This window comes from Myxocyprinus asiaticus, chromosome 49, assembly GCF_019703515.2.
Source record: "Myxocyprinus asiaticus isolate MX2 ecotype Aquarium Trade chromosome 49, UBuf_Myxa_2, whole genome shotgun sequence".
In the NCBI taxonomy this organism is placed as follows: Eukaryota; Metazoa; Chordata; class Actinopteri; order Cypriniformes; family Catostomidae; genus Myxocyprinus; species Myxocyprinus asiaticus.
In genome coordinates, this window is record NC_059392.1 from 14,297,343 (window position 1) to 14,324,107 (window position 26,765).

At 39.0% G+C, this 26,765-nt stretch overlaps 1 protein-coding gene across 2 annotated transcripts in view; it reads left to right on the forward strand.

Annotated features, from left to right (window-relative positions):
- Positions 1-26,765, forward strand: part of LOC127438332 (DENN domain-containing protein 1B-like) — a 133,500-nt gene that overhangs the window by 26,186 nt on the left and 80,549 nt on the right. For both annotated transcript variants that reach the window (XM_051693854.1, XM_051693855.1), the window contains exon 3: positions 12,356-12,399. In XM_051693854.1, coding sequence (XP_051549814.1) covers positions 12,356-12,399 — 44 coding nt within the window. The remainder of the gene's footprint in view (positions 1-12,355; positions 12,400-26,765) is intronic.

Genomic DNA, 26,765 nt, shown 5'->3' on the forward strand with positions numbered 1-26,765 from the left:
GTGATGTCAAGCAAAGAGGCACTGAGTTTGAAGGTAGGCCTTAAAATATATCCACAGGTACACATCCAATTGACTCCAATTAGCCAATTAGCCTATCAGAAGCTAATTGCCTAAAAGCTTGACATCATTTTCTGGAATTTTCCAAGCTGCTTAAAGGCACAGTTAACTTAGTGTATGTAAACTTCTGACCCACTGGAATTGTGATATAGTCAATTAAATGTGAAACAATCTGTCTGTAAACAATTGTTGGAAAAATTACTCATGTCATGCACAAAGTAGATGTCCTAAACGACTTGCCAAAACTATACTTTGTTAATATTAAATCTGTGGAGTGGTTAAAAAGTGAGTTTTAATGACTTCAACCTAAGTGTATGTAAACTTCTGACTTCAACTGTATTATATGAGCGCTTGACGGGAAGAAAACACTGGATTTTCGTGAGGTTCGTGAATTACATCTGTTTAAACGAGGTATCTGCATATTTGCAAACATATATATAATAGAGGTTTTATTGATATCATTAGAAAAGAAAGTTAAAAGTGACAGGGAACTGCTGATGAGAGACTGTTAGAATTCGTGCTTCAGTGCTATTTATGAGCGCTCCACAGTATGTTGGATCTGCTCAAGTTGTTTGAGGTTTTAGCATCTGTTTTAACGAGATATGTGCATATTTGCAGACGGTATATGATATTAGTTTTATAGATATTTGCCTTTTTATCATTTAACTGTCTTGTCTAAATTTACAGGGAACTGTTGAGCAGAGAGAGGGAGAACGAAACAGGCGAGCACTGTAACATTATGAGCTCAAATGCATCTGCCGCGGCTCTGATATGCGGACCATTTAAATGAGACTGTGTTGCACACCGGTCTATTATTGTAGTAACACGATGGCACGCAACAACAAAATGAACCGTGACTGGTCATTTACATGCCCCAGTCGCTTCACATGCAAGCAGGCGATTTTCGGCGTCCTCAAGAAAAAAATCAGCCAAATGGGAAAATGTATTATTTATTTATAAATCAGAGTATCGGCCGATTTATCGGCCTCTGCGATATATTGGTCAACCACTATTGTCGGATACTGTCATTACTCTTAATAAATGACAAAATGTGTTCTTTTGATCACACTAAATGAGCGTTTGCGCAAATATTTGATTATATTGCTCAGACTTGAAGCTGGATCTGGTTTGTTGAAGGGACAGAGCTGGGCTTCAATAATAAAAGAGCTCATCTGAATTTTGGGGCTTTTTATGTGAGCCCCCCGTTGTGCAAAAATCCCACAGGGATTGAGATTTGCAAGTCCTTTGCCTCAGTGTATGAATAAGCATGTGTCTCAAGGTATTTTTGAATACGTAAGAACACGGGACCCTTCAGGATATGCAGAGCAGAAGGTGCGTGGTTGGAGGGCAATGCCCCCCTGTTACCCCTCCCTCTCACCTATCGCTTTCTCTTTCCTCCATTATTTTCATTGATTCTCTTCTTATGTTTGAACCTTTGCTCTTTTCTTTTGCTTCTGTTTTACCTCTTCTTCCTTTTATATCAAGGTAGTTGACATGAAATGTCAAGCTATACTTCATCTAAAGCAATTTAAAAAAACAACAAAAAAAAACATGTTTTTTTTTTTGTTTTTCTCATTTAATGTAAATTATTATACATGCATTTTTTAGGACCTCATATTAATTGAAAGACTACCCGTAAATAGTATTTGTATGTTTTTATTTGTCACACCGCAGGAATGTTTTAAGTAAACTCCAAAAACAGCTAAAAGATTATTTAAACATTTAAAAGTTGAAAGGGTGACCAGTCACAGCACCTTTAAATATACTCTTTTCATAGAGTGCAAGCAGTGTAGTCCAATTCCTGTACGAATTACTGTTATGTGCTGGTTCTTTTAGTGAATCAAAAAAACGTAAACATCAGTCAAAGCGGTTACTGAATGAATCTCACTCACCAGCAGGTTATGACTTTAGTGATATCCAACTCAAAAAGAACCAAGAAGTGTTATTGTGTTATGTAGTGTTGTAAGGCTTGTGAGACTTAAATCAGGCAGTACAATTACAGACTAGGTATGTGCAAAAATACCAATTTTCATAATCAACTAGTCGGTCGTTGGATTGAACGACTAGCTGACTAGTTGGTGTTAAGGATAATAATGTATAAACAGGCTTCGTTATGGTAACGTGACCCCGATCAGATGCATTTCAGAGGGATATATGGATGTTATATGCACTTCAACATGGTAACTAACGGCTATTCACCAAATAAAAAGGCTAAATAACTGTAACGTCTTATTTCACAAAAGTATCAGAGTAAGAAATAAGAAAGTCTCCAATAAAAAATGGCGCAAATTCACTTATGCATATCCTGAACGCAGAATGACGCGCTTTAATGCAAACAAAGAGCTTGGGTGTCTCTGGGCGATCCTCGCTTGCGCATTCAAAAGTGCAGAACTGCTAGATAATGTTGCAGGTACACATCTAGTTCACGACATCGAGCAGTTTAACCTTTCTAAATGGAACTATTTATTTAAGCTGTGTCCGATAGAATCATCAAAAGGCTTTAATCTCTCCAAAGCACCTAAAGAATACGAGAACATTACTCACAGCAGAGGATTAACGTCCGACAGAGATCATCTTGTAATGTGTTGTAGAAGCAGCACTTTGATGGCTGTAACAATGGTGCATAAAAAGACTAAACCTAAAGCATTAAAGAGATGAAACTTCTTGCAGTGGGTTTTACTGTGCTGACTGTTATTCACTGTTATGCGCAGCAAGCTGTCTTCATGCAAAAACGCTCTCTAAGAAGTTGCGTCTCTCAATTAATTTGAGAATTGCATCTCCTATTAAAATCACCACCAATAAAAATGTTAATGTTAGTAGTCGACCCCTCAGTTGTTGGATGACTACTCGATTAGTCGATAAGTGTAGCACATCCCTATTACTGACTGGTTGTACATACGGCGATGTGTAGTTAAAGATAGGCCTACACACAATAAGAGTTTGATGTACTCAGTGGAATTTTATATATAAAAAGATTTATGAAATATGTTAGACATATTTTTTGCTTAGAGTTTGTACTTTAATATGTAGTTACAGTAGGACAAATTATTAGAATGTATTAGTTCCTCTAAAATATCTTTGAAAAGTAATTAAAAAGTCTGTGTAAATACCTGCATTTTTATTTTCAAATACAATTTCCTCCTCAAAAGTACTAAAAGAATTAATGAAACCGCTAAGGATCGAAATGGTTAACAAGTACTCAAAATTGATCAATTCCTTATGTTTCCCATCCCTACCTTGTATGTTGTTTATTAAATATTTTGGTTAATTATTTCCGATACCAATAAGAGTAATACTCTCAGCTCTGCTGAACACATTTCACCATGTTTAAATCCATTCTGTAGAAATCTATAGATTTCGCCCAAAATTTGTGCAGAAAATGCCAAAAAGTGTGCATATTCCATCTGGGCCTGCCCGTCAGCCTCTCATTTCATCTCTCTCTCTCTCTCTGTCTCTCTCTTGGCTCTTCTCTTCCTTGTGTTTCTCTTTCTCTCTCTGGCAGTGGTTCCCATCCTCTCACCCATAAAATCAGCATAAAATTGACCTGACTCTGCCAGATCAGATGGAAGAGTTGGACTTCAGATCCCTGGAGAGAAGGAAATTCAGTCTTTGTAAAAATATTATAAGACAAGGTCCGTGAAATTTCACAATGAGTTTATGTAATGCACCTTTGTCAGTCCGTTGACTTTTTTTTTTTTTTTTTTTACCGTATCTCCCCTCTGAACTCTGGTCTGCACTGGTGGAGCATAAGTAGGCATATGTATGTTTATGTATGTCTATTCTTCCATTTTCTCTATGAAGTATCATCCTACTCAGTAAGGGAATATGTAGTCCTTCAAATATTGTGAATTTGCACAGCACACAATAGCTAGTGCAGGAGCCAGATTTTCGTGCAGATAATCATTGTTAAAAGAAGAACAAACTGTTTTGATTCTGTTCGTGATTGAGATGGCTGACTCAAAGCTGTATATACAACCAAATATTATCAGGATATTTGCAGGTTCAGTTTAGTGCCCGACCGATATATCGGCCGACATTAGCCTTTCACCGATATATCGGTATCGGCGTATATGCTTACCGATATGCGCCGATATGAAAACTTTTTTTCAGAAAATATAATGCAGAAAACAATGCTTTAGAATTGGTGTCATTACGTAGTTTGTCCAGTAGAGCGCACTCCGACTCCACTGTTTACAGAGCTGAACTGAGGGTGACTCTGCAGACAGGGCGGAGTTCAGCGGTGTCTTCTCGATAAGCTGCTAACTAGTTTGTGAAATACATACTGGAAAGTTAATAAACAATGACCCCATCATTTTATATAACAAATAAAATGTTAACCCTGCCCCTGACCACCATGTCACTCATGTTGATCACATCTGTTTGTTATGTTAGCCAGCTATATTTTGTCAGTGCAGTCAGTAAAGTAGCAGAGTGAAAGGTAAACATCAGAGCATCTTTTTGCAGCTCAGCAGACAACGGTGCGGTGGTGGATTGTGTCTGTTGAGTGTTGATTTCACGCTATGTTGTTACCTAGTTCGTGAGACGCAATGCTGGAAAGTAAATTAAGTCCATCTTTAACTATCCGTGGCAACGAGTTTATAGCTAACTAGCTAACCACGTAGCTACTTTCATACCTTGTCAGCGTGTAAACATATATTCACCAAACTGTTTTGTTCAGGATACACAGTTTGGTACCCCCTTCAGCTGAACAGTTCCAGTCGTTGCATTTATAAAATGTAATATTTGCAAGTCTGGTTTTCCAGACATTAAAATAGGATGCGTAATAAAAGTATATTTAATAAATAGTATATTTGCCCTGTGTAAATAATAATATATAGGAACTGTATCTAAAATAATTAAGGGGTGATAAATAAATACTAATACAACAGGCTGGAAAAATAGACATTTATTCATTTTAATATCCTATATATATTTTGAATGTGTTGAAACTTGACACCGGGCGACGCACCCTAAAAACGGCACCATTAGATCAGTTTCATACTGAAGAGCCGCTTAAAAATCCTTTTTTTTTTTCTCTCTCTCGTAAATGTAAACGAGTGTAATTGCCAACACCATTATATATGTTGAAAGGACTGATGCCTGTCAACCAAAACATGAGCTCATTGATGTCATTAAGTGAGTCTGCTTTTTTATTCCATCAGTTGCTCCTGGTCAGAGGCTTCCGTAAATATTTAGTTTATACGGAGGTTTATGTCCTACATAAATGTAATGGTGCAACGTTCAAATATTTAGTAGTGCATAAATTTAGACTTAGTACCCATTTACGCCACAACTAGGCTAAGTTGTAACGTATGTATAGCTGGTGCAACCGGCCCCTGATGTTTATTTAGCTTTTTATTTTATTTTTATTTATTCTTTAATTAAATGGTCAGCATTTTAATGATACTAAACAGTACTGATGTTTATTTAGCTATTTATTGTATTTTTATTTATTCTTTAAATGGTCAGCATTTTACTGATATTAAACAGTACTACTGATGTTTATTTAACTATTATTTTATTTTTATTTAAATGGTGAGCATTTTACTGATACTAAACATACAGTACTGATGTTTATTTAGCTATTTATTTTATTTGTATTCATTCTTTAAATGGTCAGCATTTTACTGATACTAAACAGTACTACTGATGTTTATTTAGCTGTTTATTTTATTTGAATTTATTCTTTATTTTAATGGTCAGCAATTGACTGATACTAAACATACAGTACTGATTTTTATTTTATTTTATTTTATTTTATTTTATTTTATTTTATTTATTTTAATGGTCAGCAATTGACATACTAAACATACAGTATTATTATTATTTATTCTTTATTTTCACAGTGTTCATTTCTAGAATTTGTTGACAATGTATAATAATAATAATGTCAAATATTCTTTGACAAAAATATTTGTTTAAGAAAGCAGACTTCTGAGTACCTTTGCATAGTCATATCGGTGCAAAATCGGTGCATAATCCACATAGAAAAGGTCTGTTTTCATTCCAGCTCAAAAATGAGCTATATCGGCCACATATCGGTAATCGGTGAATTTACCGGCTCTAAAATCGGTATCTGTCTCAAAAATCCCATATATTTTTATGCTCTAGTTCAGTTTCACGTTATCACTGTTCTTACGAGCACTACCGACCCTGAATAGATGAGACACCTGTTTGACACTTCAAGAATAGTAAATAAAAGCAAACTTTTCTGCACATTTTCTTAGGACGTTAGATATTCATCATCGATGAATTGTGCTAACAACATTTCTGTAACAACTGCGGTGATAATTTTTTACATCTGTACATTTGACAGCACTTCTAAGTACACAACTAAGCAATTTATATAAATACATTTGATTGAAAAAGATGCTATCAAAAGCTCACATACAGTTGATGTCAGAAGTTTACATACACCTTAGCCAAATACATTTAAACTCAGTTTTTCACAGTTCCTGACATTTAATAGTAGAAAACATTCCCTGTCTTAGGTCAGTTAGGATCACTAATGTATTTTAAGAATGTGAAATGTCAGAGTAATAGAGAGAATTATTTATTTCAGCTTTTATTTCTTTCATCACATTCCCAGTGGGTCAGAAGTTTACATACACTTTGTTAGTATTTGGTAGCATTGCCTTTAAATTGTTAACTTGGGTCAAATGTTCCACAAGCTTCTCACAATAAGTTGCTGGAATTTTGGCCCATTCTTCCAGACAGAATGGGTGTAACTGAGTCAGGTTTGTAGGCCCCCTTGCTCGCACATGCTTTTTCAGTTCTGCCCACAAATTTTCTACCGGGTTGTATTCAGGGCTTTGTAATGGCCACTCCAGTACCTTGACTTTGTTATCCTTAAGCAATTTTGCTACAACTTTGGAGGTATGCTTGAGGTCGTCCATTTGGAGGACCCATTTGTGACCTAGCTTTAACTTCCTGGCTGATATCTTGAGATGTTGCTTTAATGTATCCACATTATTTTCCTTCCTCATGATGCCATCTACTTTGTGAAGTGCACTTCTGAGCTTCCTGAGTAGTATGATGGCTGCGTGGTCCCATGGTGTTTATACTTGCATACTATTGTTTGTACAGATGAACGTGGTACCTTCAGGCATTTGGAGGTCCAAAAAATTTTTTTCTGAAGTCTTGGCTGGTTTCTTTTGATTATCCCATGATGTCAAGCAAAGAGGCACGGAGTTTGAAGGTAAGTCTTAAAATACATCCACAGGTACACCCCGAATTGACTCCAATTAGCCAGTTAGCCTATCAGAAGTAGGGTTGCAGCGGTATACCGGTTTCACGGTATACCATGGTATGAAAATTGATGGTTTTCATACCATGTACATTTGCTTATCTACGGTATTGAGAAAAAAAATGCAACTGGATGGAGAATCTCACCTGCATGTGCGGATCTCCTTTCCTCCTCGACTGCCTGTCAGACTCGTTAACTTGCACCACCCACACACACATGCAGCGGAGAAAATGTCAGAGAGAAGCGTGGCAAGGGGGGTCTGACATAAGTGAGTGTGTGTGTGAGTTAAAGCAGTTTTTCTCAACTGGTGGGTCGCGACCCAAAAGTGGGTCGCAGGTCTATTCAGACTGGGTATTCAGACAGCAGGGAAAGAACAATGCCATGGTTCTCCCATTGAAGATATTTTGATGGCCGCACAAGTGATAGCCTATTAAGGACTGCCGAGGCAGATTTAATGATAATCTCGCAATCAGCTAAAGGCTTCTCATCTGCACTTTCGCACGAGTGTAATGGAACCAGCTCACGATCATGATCAGCTCTTCTCTCTGGCGCGTGCGTACAACAACCGGGCTTCCCTCGATATTGCGGAGCTCAGACCTCAAAACTGATGTGACCAATTTCAATTCTAGTTTAGACTTTTCTAGTTTAAAGTGTGATGGAGGAAGTCAAGTCGAACCTCTCAAATAGTAGGCAGCCCTGACAAGCCAAACTGCACTGAGGAAAAGAGCAACACTGTGCTATGTGCAATTTTTTTTTTTTACATGAGTAAAAGTAACTATAACTAGTTATATTTTGACAAAAAGTTATAGCTTCATATGAAATAATCTAAATCCATTAGACCTCATTTTATATCAACAGTGGCAGTTGTAGTTAAAGTTTCAAGATGTGTTTCAGCTAGTATTTATTTTTTCATAAATACTATAATTTGTTATTATTATTATTACTATTATTTAAGACTAGCTACACTGACCTAACCATGGTAATGAGGAGCCTTTCCTCCTGTGTAATATGTATGTTCTGTTTTAATTATGTTTGAAATTAGGAAACAAACCGGATAATAATGGGCTAATATAAGTAAATATGCCCTTCAATTTTTAAAAGGGGGAAGAGAAAACTTCCTGATGCTTTTGTTGTTGACGTCAACAACAAAAATAATGTCACTTGATGCATGTCCTTGTACTTGAAAACCATGAACAAAACTATGCAACATAAAAGGAAATTCGACCCAGGATACATTAAATACAGGTTACGTTTTTACTATGGTGGGTCGCCACTTGATTTCCAATGTAAAATCTGGGTCCTGAAGCAAAACCTGTTGAGAACCACTGAGTTAAAGGTACAGACAGGAGCAGCCTGGCTGCACTGTCGCGCACCTACAGGATAAGTTAATTGTTAATAATCATAGGACATTACTTTAAAGCTCACACAGCTGATGTTATTTTTCATTTAGTAGTTAATTTAACATGTAAACTAACATGCTTTAGTTATATAACATGTTATAATTACATGCTATTTGGTTTATTATTATAATTCTGTTAGCTTTCTTATTTATTCTTTTTATTTTATTTATTTTCAAAAGGGAGACTTTTTTTTACATATACTTCCATTAAGAAAAATATTAATGTTTCAATTATAATAAAGCGTTTGTTCAACCAAAAAAAAACAAAAAAAAAACTTCTGTTTTCACTCCTTTAAGGGTCATTGTAACTGATAATAATAATTGTGTAATACCGTATACCATGATAAAGTGAAACCATGATATTTTCTGAGATGGTTATCGTACCGTGAAAATCTCATAGTGTTGCAGCCCTAATCAGAAGCTAATTGACTAATTGTCTAAAGGCTTGACATCATTTTCTGGAATTTTCCAAGCTGCTTAAAGGCTCAGTTAACTTAGTGTATGTAAACTTCTGACCCGCTGGAATTGTGATATAGTCAATTAAATGTGAAATAATCTGTCTGTAAACAATTGTTCGAAAAATAACTCATGTCAAGCACAAAGTAGATGTCCTAAATGATTTGCCTAAAAACTGTAGTTTGCTAACATTATATCTGTGGAGTGGTTAAAAAATGAGTTTCAATGACTTCAACCTAAGTGTATGTAAACTTCTGACTTCAACTGTATGTGTGTGTGTGTGTGTGTGTGTGTGTGTGTGTGTGTATGTATGTATATGTATATATAGCCTGTTTGTGTGTGTTTGCACCACACTTGTCTGTTCTCGCCTTTCTTTTACTGACCTTCAGAAGATATTGTTTTGTGGTTTGTGACCCTGATCTTTTTAGGTTGACTCATAGCAGAGGCGTCTGGAGCATTGCTCTGTCTATGTGTCACAGTGTGTTGTTTTCAGAGTCTATACACACCTCTATACATTCTAGTTGTGTTGAAAGCTAACAGTTCGTTAGAGCTGTGGTTTAGTGGATAGTGCCAGTGTGAGGGAAGCCACTTTGAAACCTTCCTGGCAAGCTACATATTCTTGACAGGATTCGTGAGAATCACCATATTAATGGAAATTAGCTAACTACACTGAAGCTATTTAACAACAGGATATGTACTTTTAATTGAATAAAGATCCAATTACATTTACATTTATTCATTTGGCAGATGCTTTTATCCAAAGCGACTTACAAAAGAGGAAAACATAAGCGAATGATCTTGAGGAGACAGTGGTACAAAAAGTGCCATATTACAAAGTTTCACTAGCATCAGAATAGTATACAAAACAGATTAAAGTGCAACAAGATATATATATATATATATATATATATATATATATATATATATATATATATATATATAATTTTTTTTTTTTTTTTTCTTCTTCTAGTGACTGGTTAAGTGCTCATGGAAAAGATGTGTATTTAGCCATTTTTGAAGACAGAAAGTGAGTCAGCTTCACGGATGGAGTTGGGAAGGTCATTCCACCAATGTGGTATGATGAAGCCAAAAGTCCAGGAAAGTGTTTGGTGCCTCTTTGTGTTGGTACAACAAGGCTACGTTCCTTAGCCGACCGCAGGCTTCTAGTGGGCGCGTAGCTCTGCAGAATTAATTTTAGGTATGCTGGAGCAGACCCAGTGACTGTTCTGTATGCCAGCATCAGAGCCTTGAACTTGATACATGCATCAACCAGCAGCCAGTGAAGAGAGACAAGAAGTGGTGTAACATGCGCTCTCTTTGGTTGATTAAAGACCAGACATGTTGCTGCATTCTGGATCATTTGCGGGGGTCTAATTGCACATGCTAGGAGGCCTACAATGAGAGCATTACAGTTAGTGACTGAACAAGAATTTGTGTGGCATGTTCAGAGAGGAAGGGTCTTCCTGATATTGTAGAGTGTGAATCTACATGATCTTGCGGTCTTTGAGATGTGGTCTGTGAAATTTAGTTTGTTATCGATGTACAATGACCGTTTTGGAAGGCGTTACTGTAGTTGCACCCAGCTGCACGGTGATGTTGTGTTCAACAGCAGAGTTGGCTGAAAAGACAAGGAGTTCGGTCTTGGCTGGGTTAAGTTGCAGGTGGTGTTCCTTCATCCAGGCCGAGATGTCTGCCAGGCAGACAGAGATTCGAGCAGTCACTGTGGTTTCGTTGGTCTGGAAAGACAAGTAGAGTTGCATGTCATCAGCATAGCAGTGGTAAGAGAAACCATGTGTCTGAAAGATGGGTCCCAGTGATATTGTGTATATAGAGAAGAGAAGTGGCCCGAGCACTGAACCCTGAGGTTCCCCAGTAAGTAGCTGATGCGGCTTGGACACCTCACCTCTCCAGGCTACTTGAATTATGTCATTTTACAAAAATAAAAACAATGAAGATCTCAATTGGGTGATGGCAACCAACCTGAATACAAACCTGTTAAATAGACCTTATTCAGAGCAATGCCATATTTATGTAGACTTTCAGTCTCTTCAGTGGGTTGACAGTTGTTTAAAGTGTTTTTGGATCATTCCACATACAAACCATTAAAAAAAAAATATCTTTCTGAGAAATTTTAGTAGACAAAAAAACTCCAGACAACATGAGTTGTAGAAAATTAAATGTGATCTAGAAGCTTTTTGATAGCTTTATACAGTGCACGTCATTGAATAGATGGTAAGTTAGGATTAGGTTAGGGTTAGGGTTAGGCGGTGCTTAGGCACGGTGTTGCTAACCCTAACCCTATCCCTCACAGCTTTGTTTTCATTCCTGTCAATAGATGGTGCCTCTGTGAAGGTCTATACAACTAATTAAATAAAATAAAAAACAGAATCGAAGCCATAGTTTTAGACATAATTATTTATTTTGATACAATAAAAGAATACAAATTTCAAGAAACACTACTGAGCAATGATTCAAATAAGTCATGAATGCATCCTTTTTTTTTGCATCCAAATGAATTAATTGGCTAAAACGAATCACTTTCGAACAGCACACAAGACAGGGGACATTCAGGAAGCAAAGTTTGAATATTGCCTCATCTCACTCATTTGGAAGGTTGCATGCAAAATGCAATATACGTAGCATAAAAACAGATTTTTCTTTTTTTTTTTTGTCACCTTACTCCACCAGTTTTTGGAAAAAGGAACATGTTTCTGCAAAAGCTGCACAAAGTCTCATTACTGAATAATGAGGTTGGTTAGTTACTTCCCAACCCTGCTTTGCGTGTTTGGAATTGGCCTTTGGAATAAGGACTTAATTGGAATATAGGTCACCATTGAGTAACACAATGAATTTATTTAACATTTTGTACATGTACATTATGTTTGAAATGGTGCAGTAAACACTTTCCTCTCTCTTTTAAAAATTTTTTTTTTTTTTTTTTTAAGGTCTGAAATATTAATGCAGCGCCACACATCTGCCGTTTCTGCAGGTAGTCGAGTATCATCTCTGTGTCTCTGTGTTTCTAAAGGCCTCTAACCGGATAATATTAACATATGCAGAACGTTCCATGCCTCCACTCATTGCAGCGGTGTGCCGACACATAGGAGAAACCACCCTTGCCCCCACCCCCTTCATTAATATGTATGTGTTCTGAACGGCGTGGTTGTTGATTAATTCTGTCTGTCAATTTCTTACAGATCCGACAGTGCTGTGGAAGTTCCCTCAGGACTTTGGAGACCAGGTTGGAGACAGAGCAACTTTTTTTTTTCTTTCACCTTCTCCCCCCCTCCTCTCCTTCCTTCTCCACCAGCACCACATCCACGACCCCTCCTGGTCCTAATGTCCTACCTCCCACCTCTCTCCCCTTTGCTCTTCCTTCCTTTTTTCTCTCCACCTCTCTCTCTCTCTCTCTCTCCCTCCCATGTGATGAAATGTTGCTGATAATGAAAAGTGGTGAGCAGGTCTTCAATAAGCGTTGTTTGTGTATTTATCAGCTGGCTGTGATGTGAATGGGTGTGGATGGAGACCCGAGGATTGAACCTTTGTATGCTCACCACTGTATTTCACACCAATACAGTACTGGGTTTCGTATGATTTGGTGATTTTTTTCACACCAGAAACAAGCAATAAGCTTGATTATGAATGGATGTATTAAATCTAGGCCTGGATATCAATACAGATTTCACGATTCGATTCCTGTTCACAGACGCTCAACTAGGTTCGATTTTGATTCATTTTGGTGTATTTCAGTTATAATGTCTGTTTTGCTTGCATGTGAAATCAATTTGACGATTCTCAGTACCACAACAATACCTCAGCAAAGTACTAAATAATATGAGTAAACATTGTTTTAAGTTCTCAAGTATTTATTCAAGTCATGATTAATAAATAAGAAGGTAACAAAATAAAAACAAATTGCAAGCAATAGAACTGTGACTAGGAGGAGGGCATGGCCGGGCCATGATGGAGCACGGCCAGTGCTGAATCAGCTGATCTGCGGGAGAGCGAGATAAAGGGGAGCCGGAGACGCCAGTTGGAGAGAGAGTCGCACATGGCTGCGTTGCATGCGTCTCTCTCTCTCTCTCTCTCTCTCTCTCTCTCTCTCTCTCTGTGTGCCTCTGCTCACCCTTTCCCCCTCCCCACGCCTCCCCTCATCTCTCCCCCAGGTTTGCAGGAGGCGTTGTGGACCACCAGCAATGGTCGGAAGGGCTGTGTCTCTCTTCCAGAGATTGGGGGGGTAGGTTAGTCAGACCGGTGGCGCCCCAGCCTGAATCAGGCGGGGGAGGAGTTGGAGGATGGTGTGGCCAGGCCGGGCCGTGATGGAGCACGGTCGGGGCTGAATCAGCTGATCAGTGGGAGATCAAGATAAAGTGCTAGCGGAGACACCGTGAGAGAGGAGAGAGAGAGAAAACTTGCTCGCCGGCTCCCGGACACGCTTTCGCCCGGTCCTCAACTGCATCTCCGCCCTCTGGCGGATGCCAGCTCACTCCTTTCCCGGCGGATGGCAGCCAGTCCTCTGGCCCCTGGCGGATGGAACTGCTCCTCCCCTTCCCGGTAGACGGCTGTGGTTCCTCCTGCTCTCAGTGGCCGGCAGAGACCCCTCCGTCCCCAGGCAGATGGCCGTGGCTGCTCCCTGGCGGATGGCAGTGGCGAGGACTCCGCGACAGCGCATCCCTCCTCCCTCCTGGGTTTCGGCACCACTGTAACAGATAAAGGACGGGCAAGGAGGAGGCGGGAACCAGCTGAACAGTAAACGTAAAGTTTAATAAGAAACTCAACATAAAAGAAACATAAACAAACATAGACACACATGCAATATTGAATATACTAATGAATGTAGTAAAGTTATCCAGCCAAGAGTAGCCAGTGGATTTCTCATTTTTTCTTGTTTTTAATATTAATAATGACATCAGCAGGTGTATTAGGCTGCATTTACACATCAATTTTGATACAAATCCACTGTTTACATTCACTTTACACATAAATGACTGTCTTTACATTTAATACCTCACCAAGACAGGCATTTACCGCACCTCTGCGAGCGCTCTCAGAGCACACACACACATTAGCCGCCTGTCGGTCAGTCAAACAGTGTCCGCATATGGATATCGGTATTGTTCAAATGAATATCGTGATTAATCAGGAAATCTATTTTTTACCCTAATTAAATCTGAATAATCTTCTGTCCTTTTCTTGTTTGATCACTTTTGTGTCATCAGTAAGTAAACTTCTTTTGAATGGCATAGCAGAACAAAAACTAAATTATATATATATATATATATATATATATATATATATATATATATATATATATATATATGGATAGATAGATAGATATATAGATAGATTCTTATTATTATTATTATCAGTAAAATAATATTTGAAAAGTGGTCTGTTTAAATTGATCTTGGTTGTTGCTTCAGTGTAGTTCAGGTTGTGTGTATTCGCTGTACAAGAAAAAGCGGGTCTGTGTCAGAGTGCAGTGTTGTGGTTTTCACAACTTTTTTGTTGGCTTGGCCTCAAAAGGTCTTCAAGTACAAGCCTCTCTTGCTCAAAGCAAATTGGAAAAAGATGTGACCATCTTTGTCTTTCTTTTGCACTTTGATCCAGAGATGCTTCAGAAACTATTTGTTCACACTAGAAGAACAAAAAAGTCAGAATTGCCATTTAAATGTTACTAATGACTAGTGAAGAATCCTGGAAGTGAAGAATTTTCAAAAGAGTATGAAAACTAATGCAGTACAATGGTTTTCTTAACAAACCAGTGAAGGTAAGCAAATCTGTCTCTATAAATATCCCCTTTCACCTTGTTTGGTGACTAGATCGTTTCTAGTTTAAGATGTGTACAGATGGATTGGCCTTTTCCATAAAGGCTCTCACTGAGTCGCCTCAGTACCAGGATTAGGCTCTTTTTCGTCTTTGTATGGCTGCTCCCTCTCTAGCCACTGAAATCCCTTTTTTTCCCCAAGTTAGCCAGCATATGGCAGCAGCAGCTCCAATCTCTACAGGCCTTCTTTGTTTATCCTCTTATTGTTGCGGCGCTTAATGACAGTTGTAGGCCGTAGATCAGGGTGGAGGGGTTACTCTACCCCAGGGGAGCGAGGGAGAGCAAGAGAGAGAAGGAGAGGGAAAAGACAGACAAACAGCACTGTGGATTATGGAAATATGAATTGATTTTTTATCCTCCTCTCATGCACTACCCGCTTTGCTAGAATAGGGACTCTAAATGAGGAGGGAACAGACTGGAGGCTGGCACAGAGGGCGGCGAAATATGATGTGCGATCCCTCTGTCCCAGAGACTCGCCGTGGCCCTGGTCACCTACAGCTGCCATGTGGAGCGCCGTATATATCTGAATCACGAGGAGGCCATGTTTTGCAAATCAATTGGACAGATGGAAAAGCGAGCATTTATTGCCAATCACCCTCAGATCTCTTCCCAAATGAAGGATAAAGAAATTGAAAAACATATGCACATACCAGCTATTTGTATTATTTATTTTCATATTTTCTGTTGTGATGGCTCACCATAGAAATATTTATTTGACCTGTGTGAAATATTAGCTTCGAAAAACCTCAGACTCACATAATAATTAATTGCTAATGGTGTCAGGACCACCAGCTCATTAATAAATTGAAAGAGGCGTATATCAGAGATTAGCTGTTCTGCCCTTTACGTCTTATCATGTGCTTGTAGGTTTGTGGTCAAATGTCTTTTAACTTCGATCTCAACAGGAAGTTTCATGTTTAACTGCAGCTTTTAGTAACACTTAGAAAGTTACGAATCACTTTTCCTGTTGATGCTGGTTTATGCAGCATATTTGTATGTAGTTCTATACTAACAGGAGAAGTTATTGGTTATTAGACATGAGACAGAAGACTAGAAGACATTTATTGATCCCTGTGGTGATACTGGGTGCAAAACAACTGCAACGTTCAACAGGAAGTGCACTAAAAAGACCACTATAAATGCACAGATATACAGTGCAGTGCTATTTCATTGTGCTAGGTGTGAGTGCATTATTATAAAACAGATAGTTTCGGCTCTAGAATCTAAATGAATAAGCCATGTTCAAAGCTAATGTTAAGTGGGTGATATACGCTCACCTGTGACTGTACATTAATTAACGTCAATATTAGGGATGCACTGATACAAAATGTGTGTGCTGATACCAATATTCGATTATAGAACAACATCTGCTGATACGGGTACAGATAGTTTTGCGGTTCTTCAAGTTTCAAGTTTTATTAGTCACATACATAACCATACACAGTACGACATGTAGTGAAATTCTTGGTACGACTTTTCTCCCCCAAATTAACGATAAAAAAAAAAAAAAAAAATATATATATATATATATATATATATATATATATATATATATATATATATATATATATATATATATATACAGTTGTGCTCAAAAGTTTGCATACTCTTGGAGAGTTGATAATATATGTACAATTTTTAAAGAAAACATGAGTGAGCAGGCAAAACACATTTCTTTTATTTCTTATGGGATTCAACTGCAGGTTATAACAGAATGGCACAATCATAAAACTAAACATGGCAACAATTAAAAAAATGAAATGACCCCTGTTCAAAAGTCTGCATACCCTTAGTTCTTAATACGGTGTATTTCCCCCTTTAGTATCAATGACAGCGTGCAGTCCTTTGTAATAGTTGTCCATGAGGCCCCAAATTCTTGCAGGTGGTATAGCTGCCCGTCTTGGCAAAATGCCTCCAGGTCATGCAAAGTCTTTTGTCGTCTTGCATGAACCGAACGTTTGAGATCTCCCCAGAGTGTCTCGATGATATTAAGGTCAGGAGACTGTGATGGCCACTCCAAAACCTTCACCTTTTTCTGCTGTAACCACTGGAGGGTCAACTTGGCCTTGTGCTTAGGGTCATTGTCGTGCTGGAAAGTCCAAGAGCGTCCCGTGCGCAGCTTTCGTGCAGAAGAATGCAACTTGTCTGCCAGTATTTTCTGATAACATGCTGCATTCATCTTGCCATCAATTTTCACAAGATTCCCCATGCCTTTAGAGCTCACACACCCCTAAAACATCAGTGAGCCACCACCATGCTTCACAGTGGGGATGGTATTCTTTTCACTATAGGCCTTGTTGACCCCTCTCCAAACATAGCACTTATGGTTGTGACCATAAAGCTCTATTTTGGTCTTGTCACTCCAAATTACAATGTGCCAGAAGCTGTGAGGCATGTCAAGGTGTTGTCCAGCATATTGTAACCGGGCTTTTTTGTGGCATTGGCACAGTAAAGGCTTCTTTCTGGCAACTCGACCATGCAGCTCATTTTTGTTCAAATATCGTCGTATTGTGCTCCTTGAAACAACTACACCTTCTTTTTCCAGAGCAGCCTGTATTTCTCCTGAGGTTACCTGTGGGTTTTTCTTTGTATCCCAAACAATTCTTCTGGCAGTTGTGGCTGAAATCTTTCTTGGTCTACCTGACCTTAGCTTGGTATCAAGAGATCCCCGAATTGTCCACTTCTTAATAAGTGATTGAACAGTACTGACTGGCATTTTCAAGGCTTTGGATATCTTTTTATATCCTTTTCCATCTTTATAAAGTTCCATTACCTTGTTACGCAGGTCTTTTGACAGTTCTTTTCTGCTCCCCATGGCTCAGTATCTAGCCTGCTCAGTGCATCCATGTGAGAGCAAACAAACTCATTGACTGTTTATACACAGACACTAATTGCAATTTAAAAAGCCACAGGTGTGGCAAATTAACCTTTAATTGCCATTTAAACCTGTGTGTATCACCTTGTGTGTCTGTAACAAGGCCAAACATTCAAGGGTATGTAAACTTTTGATCAGGGCCATTTGGGTGATTTCTGTTATCATTATGATTTAAAAAGGAGCCAAACAACTAGGTGATAATAAATGGCTTCATATGATCACTAGCTTTAAATAAAAGTCATATTTTCAAAATCAATGCCAAAATTTCACAATTTCTGCCAGGGTATGCAAACTTTTGAGCACAACTGTATGTATGTATATATATATATATATATATATATATATATATATATATATATATATATATATATATATATATATATATTAGATAAGGAGTAAAAATAGAAGAAAAAAAATAAATAAATTACAATAAATATTTGTAATATTGCTTCAAGTGTGTGGTGTTGTATAGTGAAACTAGTCCTGGTGTTGACCTTGATTCAGGACACGGATGGCCTGGGGAAAGAAACTCCCTCTCATTCTTTCTGTTTTGGCCATCAGGGAGCAGAAACGTTTCCCTGACCGCAACAAAGAGAAGAGTCCATTATTAGGATGGCTGAGGTCTTTCATGATCTTCCTGTCTTTGGTCCAGCATCGTTTGCTGTAGATGGACTGCAGGTCAGGGAGTTTGATGTGGGTGATGTGCTCAGCTGATCGCATCACTCTTTGTAGAGCCAGTCTATCTTGATTTGTGCAGTTTCCAAACCAGGCTGTGATGTTTCCTGTCAGGATGCTGTCAATGGTGCAGGTGTAAAAGTTTTTTCGCACTATAGAGGGCAGTTTAAAGTCCTGTAAGAGCCTAAGGTGGTAAAGGCGTTGACGGGCCTTCTTCACCATGGTGTTAATGTGGCAGGTTCATGACAGATCGTGTGAGATGTGTATGCCAAGATATCAGAAACTGTCCACTCTTCCACTGTGGCCCCGTTGATAATATTGGGCTGGTAGTTCCTCGCCTGCTTTGTGCTGAAGTCCACTATCAGCTCGTTGGTCTTGCTGACATTCTCCTGGCACCAGTCCTCCAGGCCTTTGATCTACTGCAGATAGGCCCTCTCATCATCAGAGATCAGGCCCACCAAAACAGTGTCGTCAGCAAACTAGACAATGGTGGTGGAGTTGGAAGTGGCCACACAGTCATAAGTGTACAATGAGTAAAGAAAGGGGGCTTAGAACACAATGCTAGGGGGCTCCAGTGCTGAGGGTGAGGGGGGGTGAGACATGTCTGCCCACCCTTACTGCTTGTGGCCTGTCAGTCAGGAAGTTGGAGATCCACTGACACAAAGATGACTCACGTCCTCCAACTTGTTGGTGAGTTTAGAGGGAATTATAGTATTAAAAGCTGAACTGTAATCAACAAACAGCATTTTAACATAATTTCCCTTCCTCTTGTCCAGATGATCTAGGACTGTGTGGAGGAGATGTGTGATGGCATCGTCCATTGAGTGATTTGGACGTTAAGCGAACTTTAAGGGATCCAGGGTATCAGGTAGTGAGGAGGTGATGAAGTCTCTGACCAGTCTTTCAAGGCACTTCATCACAATTGAGGTCAGTGCTACAGGACGATAGTCATTAAGGCAGGAAGGTTGGGGTTTCTTCGGGACAGGAACAATGATGGACTGTTTAAAGCAGGTTGGAATTACTGACTGCTTTATTATTTAACCTAGTTTCAATTCACTGATAATTAATTAGGCTAATCTAAAGAAATGTAAATACTAACTTTTTATTCAATAGCCCCTTTCCTACCTAGAGTTCTGGTACTCCCGAAGTGGGAATTTCTGTAAGAAATTTTTAGATGAACTACACTGCAGAAGAGACTTTTCCCTCTAACATTCCTACCTACAAAGTACCCCAGGGATAATGTAATATATTGTTGACCGTTTTCCTTCTGATGTTGTTTGCACGTGTGATACAATAGCAACAACAGCACGGATGGAGGACACCTGGATTAGAGCTAAGTTTTTTTCAGTTTTTGTTTTTCTTCTGATGTTGTTTCCACGTGTGATACAATAGCAACAACAACATTGATGGAGGACGGCAGGATCAGAGCTACACTTTTTCCTTTTCGCTTTTCTTCTGATGTTGTTTGCACGTGCGATACAATAGCAGCAACAGCAATACCAATGGAGAATGCCACGATCATAGCTACCTTTTTTTAGGGTTGTTTTACATAAACTGTGTCTGCAGGTTATAATGGACGCATGAGCTATGTGGTGCTGCATCCCTGAAGCCGCAGTGAGAGGAAAGATGAGGTGCTTCTCCTATTTCAACTGTGCAGCACATGCTAAACTAATTGAAAAACATATTGAAAATGCGCTCACCCGTTGACTGAAAAATTACGTCTTGATGCAATAAAACACGCAGTAAAAGGCACGCAACACTTTCCTCATGGAAATTAGATTTCATGTCTGTGAAGTTTATGGTATAGTCCCACCTTCAATAAGAATAATATTTATGTCCATTATCACCGGGAAAACTTGATGTAGTCATACAGAAGTCACTTTAGTGATTATATATATATATATATATATATATATATATATTTTATAATTTCTTATTATATTGCTGTTGCAGTCATTTATGACAACACACTTTATCATGCTTTAAATTAGGCTTAAGGTCATGCAGGTCCAGATATCCTGCATTTAGCAGATAATCATATTGTCTTGTTTATCTCTCTAGAAACCCAAATTTAACCTTTTACCTTGACCTTAACATGTGCATCCTTGAGATTTACACATTTCTTCAGCATGGCTTTGTATTCCAAAGGGAATAATTCAACACTAACATCACATTCCAAGCCATCAGCAGAGTGTGTTTGACCTGATGGATGTTGGAGAGTCTCGCCGAAGCCTCCAGATGTCACCCGGTCCTCCATCTCCTTAGTTAGGTGGTGAAACGGCATGCTGAGTGAAGCTACTGCTCATGTAACAAAGTGAGAAACTGTGTCCCCAGAGCTTCTTGGGGCAAATATTTGTCTAGATTTGACACAATGTACAATCATATGAACCAAGCCTGACACTTCATGATTGGTAGCGTTTTCCCCCTGGCTCACCCCATCCTTTGCAGGACACACACCAGCACCCCAGAGGGAAGGCCAGCCAACGGAGCGTCATCAAGGAGCACGAAGACCGCCGGTGTGGTGATGCTTTTCATTTCAAGGCTTTAACACTGAGGGCATGTGAGAGATGAGCTGTGGTTGAGGGAAACATCGTTGAAGCTTGCGAAACAAAGCTGACAGTGATTCCACAAATGACCCTCAAACTCATGGGGTATTCCTTATTCATCTTATTTCTGAGATTTTCCTTTCATTTCTTCGAGCCAAGGAGGTCTCCAGGGCCTGTCCAGAGTGTGGGTAATGTGAAGTCTGGTCCGGTTAGCTGGCCTTTACGTCAGGCCCAACTACACACCCTCACTGAGGCCACACTGTTGCCTATGGCGTCTGATTACCCTGACCTTAGGGCTTCGAGAGCGGATAAAAGGATTCTCCTCAAGGGTTTTATCTGTTAGCAGTGCCAGAAGCACTGGAGTGTGTTTGTAGACAACAGTCTTTTGCATTACATTGGATGTCTCAGACATTGTCTTATTCATCAAGAAAGTGACAGCTTACAAGCCATTTAAAAAAAAAAAGGGAAATATTCACAGGGTCTCTTCGAAAGTTGGACGGGATGATTGATGGTCATGTGTCTCTTTTACTTCCCTATCCAGCCACTGTTTCAGTCCAGCTAGTGAACTGAAATTAAGAACTTGTACGTTGACCTCCCATTTCTCTAGTCTTTTTTTTTTTCTCCCCTTTTCTCCCCCCATTTCTCTAGTCTTTGCACATTCATGCTGTTGCATGTATTCAAACATGTGAAGCACTAAGTTGAAATATACCTGAGAAAACTTGGAACTCGTACCTCCCACAAACCATATGACATGATACTAGATGCACATCACACTAAAACCTTCAATAGAGGAAGGAAATGCTTGTCATCATTACAGCTCTAGCTGTCGTCGACCAAAATTGGAGGGTGTCCTGGTTTGGTGGAGCTTATCTAGAGAGGAAGAGATACAGAGAGAGAGAGAGAGAGAGAGAGAGCGCATGAGGGGGTGGTGGTTGTGCGTCTCAGAGACTCCACATGCTTGATGTAGCTTCTAGCCACAGCTGAGAGTGAGCGAGCGATCATGTGGTCCAATGGGAGTTGACAGCTTAAACACAGAAAATACCCCAGGCCACTTGGCACTCAATTAATGATGTTTCTGGCTCTGCGATTCTCGGGCATATGTAGCTGAATCTTGACTTAGCCCAGTAGAATATCATTTGTGTATTCTTAAAAACAAAAACTGCTCATCCGTTACAATAATGTATTCATCGCTGAGAGTTTTGGAGGATGATATATCCTCCTGCGTTTGCTTTTAATATTAAGCAAAACCTTTTTGTTTACACAAAGTAAAGTTTTAGTAGCTTATTAAAGGGGATGTTAAAATCCATAATCCTAAGTATACACACTAGCGAGTTTTGCATTGTAAAGCACATTTCACATTTTCTTCAAAAAATTTAAAATCTACAAAATTTAAGTTTACATTCATTAATTTTCCGCAAGTGATAATGATTTTTAATAGAATAAATTGTATGTATTCTCTATCAATTAGAAGCAGGCCTTTAGAAATGAGAAAAACTAACTTTGAAAGATTATTCCTGATTTACATTTCACTGTTTTTTCTCAGGAGCCAGTGTTTTCTTGTCTTTAACATGTCTCTTATGTTAAGCATAAGAGATAACAGTTTCAGAAGCATAACAGTTTCAAACAAAACTGTTGTTTCTAGTATCCACAGGCCTAGTGAAGTTTATGTTGGAAGACTTGGGGTGCTTAGTGTAGAAGATCTGGATCCAGTCTGCCCCTGTGTCACATTCCAGTGGTCGCAGAGGATCAGTACATCACCTGCTACATTTCCTTAAGCACTTCAGTACAGACAGTGTGTTTGCACAGGAAAGAAATAACCTCTGTGCCAGCATACTGAATATTATCTTCTTACCACCTAAGGGTCAAAGCGAGAAGCCACAAAAAGCAAAGGAAGGCGGCTAAAGAAGAGAAATCATCCACCTCCCGCTCTGCTCCGCTCTTTTCAAGTGAAAATGTAATGCTCTGTGTCAATTTGGAACTCTGGAAGAGCTACCCCTTTAGCACTTTTGCTTTGGTCCAGGAGCGAAGTCGGCACTTATTAAAGGCGCATAGCGCAGGGTCAAAAGTGCCAAGCTAGCAGCATACGATTAAAATGTAATGAAAGGAATCTTGGTTGGAGATTCAAGGGTCCAGAGAAGGCAGAAGATTGTTTCATTCCCATTGATGTGCTATTGCATCAGGCACTGGTGCTGCTGATATAAAATATAGGTTTTAAACTACAACACCTAAAAGCTTTATGGCCATATTGTGGGCAGAGCACATTGCCTTATGTGCTGATATGGGTTAAGGTATTTCTAAGCTTCATGTTAACTATTTTTGAAGAGCTTGTCACTGTAGAGCTTATACACACCCTATTATCCACAGTAATTTGTGAAGTTATCACTGCAGTTAACACTGTATTTCATATATCTTATTTTCAATAGGTTATTCACTAAACATAGTGCTGAATCCAAATTCGTTTACTTTCATTAAGTATGTTCTATTATGATGTCTAACCAATATGTTATTAATTTTCACAAACCAAACTAACTGGTGAATCATCTGTACTCGTAGGATTCCGCAGGAAAAACTGGAATTGGATGCCATTTGTTAAAAAAATTAATTCTTTATTAAATATTTAGGTAAATATGCTAATGCTTTCAGCTGTCAATAAAAATGTGTACTTCTCTCTGCTCAGTTTAACATGTTTTTACATCTATTCAGTGCAAAAAAATGCAGAAAAAGTCCACAGATTCTGTTTTGGCCCGGTCATTAGCTTTAAATTAGTTGACTGTTATGTGAATGAGTCTGTCGAATTTTGAAAATTCGACCACTGAAAATTAAAAACTTTGCCGAAACGTTCACTATCTTCTACTACCTATTGTTGATGTGCTCCTTCCTACATTACTTAGCACTTTACACACACCTGTACACTTACTTATTCATGCGATTATCTAATCAGCAGCATGTCCTATGTAGCGGAAGGGGCGGGGTTACCTGGCCATGATGCTAGTCTGACAAAACAAGTGTTAATAATGGTGATTGTGGCAACTATCAAGACTTCTGTGAAGACAGGACCATGCAAATGTAAATTTGAATACTCAACCATCACCTCACTGTAAATACAACAGCAGAAGAGCATGTCAGGCACTTTATTAGGACAATAACAGTTTTTAGAGTTTACTCAGAATGGTGCCAAAAACAAAAAATAACATCCAGTCAGCAGCAGTTATGCAGACTGAAACGCCTTGTTGATGAGATTGGTCAACGGAGAATGGCCAGACTGGTTCGAGCTGACAGAAAGGCTACGGTAACTCAGATAACCACTCTGTACAATTGTAGTGAGCAAAATAGCATCTCAGAATGCACAAAAAGTTGAACCTTGAGGCGGATGGGCTTCAACAGCTGAAGACCTTGTCGGGCACTTTATTAGGACTATAGTGTCCCTAGTAAAGTTCTCAGTGAGTTTATGTGCATTATGCACTTAGAGTGTGCACTATGCATTTGTCCATGTATGAGTTGTCAAAGTGTAGTATTGTCTCAAATGGAACACTAACGGTTTTTTACTACACGAAAGCATTCACCGTTTTTCAAATACAAGCCATGTGTTGCCGCTAGCTTTAGCGTGTTAGCAACCTCAGTCCAACACTTCTCAAATGATGTACATATTTACAGTGAGGTGATGGTTATGCATTCAGTTCACATTTGCATGGTCCTGTCTTCATAGAAGTTTAGATAGTTGCCACATTCACCATTAATAACACTTTGTTTTGTCAGACTAGCATCATGGCCAGGTAACCCGTCCCTTCCGCTACATAGGACAAGCTGCGATTGTCGGGTCTCATGTCCTATTTCCACATTATCCAACATTCCAGTTCCAATTTGTCAGTTGAAGATGTACGTCATCCTCCTGCTCGTAGTACTCTTCTTTACATTGCATTTTTCATGTGAACACGCTTCTCGCACTTCTTATCAGGGTTCCCATGTGTCCTTGAAAACTTTAAATTTTGCAATGCAGTTTTCCAGTCTGGAAATGAAAACATTGACTAAATGTCCTCAAAAATAATTATTTTTCCTGGAAAATATTTTAGTAAAATAATATATAATAATTATTGTGTCACTAACAATGTTACATGTACAAAAGCATGGTAATGATCGGGATTGGGGATAGGTGTCATATACACAAATTCATAACACTTTATTACTGCTGGTGGCTGTGCATTGTAAAGCAATGTCAGTGGTTGATTATCATGAACGAAGCCCTGTCAGGTACATTCTCTGCACATCTGCTGTTATCTCTGCAGAAATAGTTAGAGAAATACTGATAAAGTGCTAAATATATTTTTTTCATTTCATTGCTGTTGTGTTAACGACAAAAATATTTGAGTTCTAAACTTTAGACAGCGACGACGTTCGAAGGGCTGGTTAAAAAAAAATTATGAATTACACCTGAGGTGGTAGCATGGTGATACAGCCTTTATACATGTGAATTAATTTTCAATAATTGAACGATCAGAGTCTGCTTGTATCGCAGTTACCACATTTCCAAGATATGGAAAACATGGACAGGGTCACTGAATCCAGTAATAAAAATAGCATTACCTATAAAATGCGGTATGTCATGAAATTTGACATAATTGGGACGAAAATGAATGTTTGAATGCATAATTAATCAAATTAAAATTGCGATATTTCCTACCACCCCTGGAGTTCGCTAGTTCGAATCCCAGGGTGTGCTGAGTGACTCTAGCCAGGTCTCCTAAGCAACCAAATTGGCCTGGTTGCTAGGGAGCGTAGAGTCACATGGGGTAACCTCCTTGTGGTCGCTATAATGTGGTTCGTTCTCGGTGGGGCGCGTGGTGAGTTGAGCATGGATGGTGTGAAGCCTCCACATGCGCTATGTCTCCGTGGTGACGTGCTCAACAAGCCACGTGATAAGATGCGTGGGTTGAAGGTCTCAGACGCGGAGGCGGCTGGGATTCGTCCTCCGCCACCCGGATTGATCACTACGTGACCACGAGGACCTAAAAGCGCATTGGGCATTCCAAATTGTGGGAAAAAGGAAAAAAAAAAAATCTGATATTTCCTCATGTGATTATTAAAGTGCAAAAGGGTGAGATTTAGTTAAATAAATAAATAATCTGCATGTGCTGCATGCTTCAAAAAAGAATGTTTGAATTCTTCCGCTTAAACACTGACAACACAGATTCATGAGCATCGCACTCGCCCTGTGTGTGTGTCTGTGTGTGTGTAGTAGATCCAGGGCTGTACAGAGCGACAGTTTTGCTAGCATTTGTGATTAAAAAATTATAATGTGTGAATAGACATTTTAACCGATTCGCACGTATGCGATAAGTTTTAGCTCTTGGAAAATCCACAAATGACAGCTATTAACCACTTTGCAACAAAGAACATGTATAGCAAGTCTACTTTGCTATTGCATGGACACATGGTGCTCCTTGAAACAACCACACCGTCTTTTTCCAGAGCAGCCTGTATTTCTCCTGAGGTTACCTGTGGGTTTTTCTTTGTATCCCGAACAATTCTTCTGGCAGTTGTGGCTGAAATCTTTCTTGGTCTACATGACCTTGGCTTGGTATCAAGAGATCCCCGAATTTTCCACTTCTTAATAAGTGATTGAACAGTACTGACTGGCATTTTCAAGGCTTTGGATATCTTTTTATATCCTTTTCCATCTTTATAAA